This window comes from Limulus polyphemus, unplaced genomic scaffold, assembly GCF_000517525.1.
Source record: "Limulus polyphemus unplaced genomic scaffold, Limulus_polyphemus-2.1.2 Scaffold5801, whole genome shotgun sequence".
Classification (NCBI taxonomy): domain Eukaryota; kingdom Metazoa; phylum Arthropoda; class Merostomata; order Xiphosura; family Limulidae; genus Limulus; species Limulus polyphemus.
This window is the reverse complement of record NW_013671411.1, coordinates 23,145-24,403: the sequence shown is the minus strand read 5'-3', so window position 1 is coordinate 24,403 and position 1,259 is coordinate 23,145. Positions and strand designations below refer to the sequence as shown.

At 30.7% G+C, this 1,259-nt stretch overlaps 1 protein-coding gene across 1 annotated transcript in view; it reads right to left on the bottom strand.

Moving 5' to 3' along the window:
* Positions 1–1,259, bottom strand: part of LOC106473002 (cytochrome P450 302a1, mitochondrial-like) — a 39,665-nt gene that overhangs the window by 17,625 nt on the left and 20,781 nt on the right. Inside the window, exon 4 of the mRNA XM_022401507.1 lies at positions 418–611. Coding sequence (XP_022257215.1) covers positions 418–611 — 194 coding nt within the window. The remainder of the gene's footprint in view (positions 1–417; positions 612–1,259) is intronic.

Sequence of the window (1,259 nt, the reverse complement as noted above, 5' to 3'; positions counted from 1 at the left end):
ACAATCTATGATTATTACACGACACAGTAGTCAGCTGTTCACATTATTTAACATTATTTCACAACACAGTAGTCAGCTCTTCTAACAATCTATGATTATTACACGACACAGTAGTCAGCTGTTCACATTATTTAACATTATTTCACAACACAGTAGTCAGCTCTTCTAACAATCTATGATTATTACACAACACAGTAGTCAGTTGTTCTAATGATTTACGATTATTACTGGACAGAGTAATTCTCAGAGTTAGTTATTTTTTTAATTATTAACTTGTTTCTATAGTAGTGGTTAATGCTTTATGCTAAATAAAATGTTCAGTTCTAATCATCAAGCATTTCATGGGTATTAAATTTTAAAATTATCTCAATAAAGTTCACTAATTCACTTTAATGAACATGAAGAAAGAAAACTCACATTCAAGGACTAGTCTGTACAGAGCTTCCTGAAGGTTTTCAAGTTTATGACTCTTATCATCTCTCAAGTTTTTAAGTAAGGAGATCATGTCATTACTTATATCATTTAGAATAGGCAGGCTATGGTGTAAGGTCTTCATTTTCAGGAGGACGGGAGCTAGTGCTATTCTCAACCGATACCATTCTTCTCCAACACTGTTCTTGTGAGAAATAATCACAAAACGTACAAGGTAACAGAAGAATTTCAAATCACATACACAACTACAGAAAATGATCTTTAGTGTTTTAAACTTAACAATAATAAATACAGGTGCATTTTAAAACTGATTTATTATAAATATGCTCTTATATATTCAAAACAAAGTATAAAAGGAAATATTAAGATTTGTTTACTTCATAATTTATTTTCTCAAATGGTAGGATAGCCAGACTGAAAACCCAGTTTTTGGAATGTTATTCACAGTTTCCCAAATACTTCCTTTTGGGAAACATAAATGCTAGTTTAAATGTTTTCAATAATCTATAACTTTTATACTCTTATTCAGTACTGAGTATCTGACAACTGTCAGTCAACAGATAAATTTTTCTTATCAAGCAGGGAAGATATCACACAAGTTAGAATGACTCATGAAGGCTTTTGCTATTTTCTCTGAAGTTGACTATCAGCACACAAGTGATGTCACTATTGCAAGATCTGAAAATCTAGCTGTTTTCCAGTTTTATGAATTGAAAATTCTGGGCACCTTAATATAAGATAAAAATACTTTCAGAAATATAATACTTTTTCTTGAAATCAGTGTTTGATATATGGAAGCATTGGCTCATGTAGATATGTAGATCTCG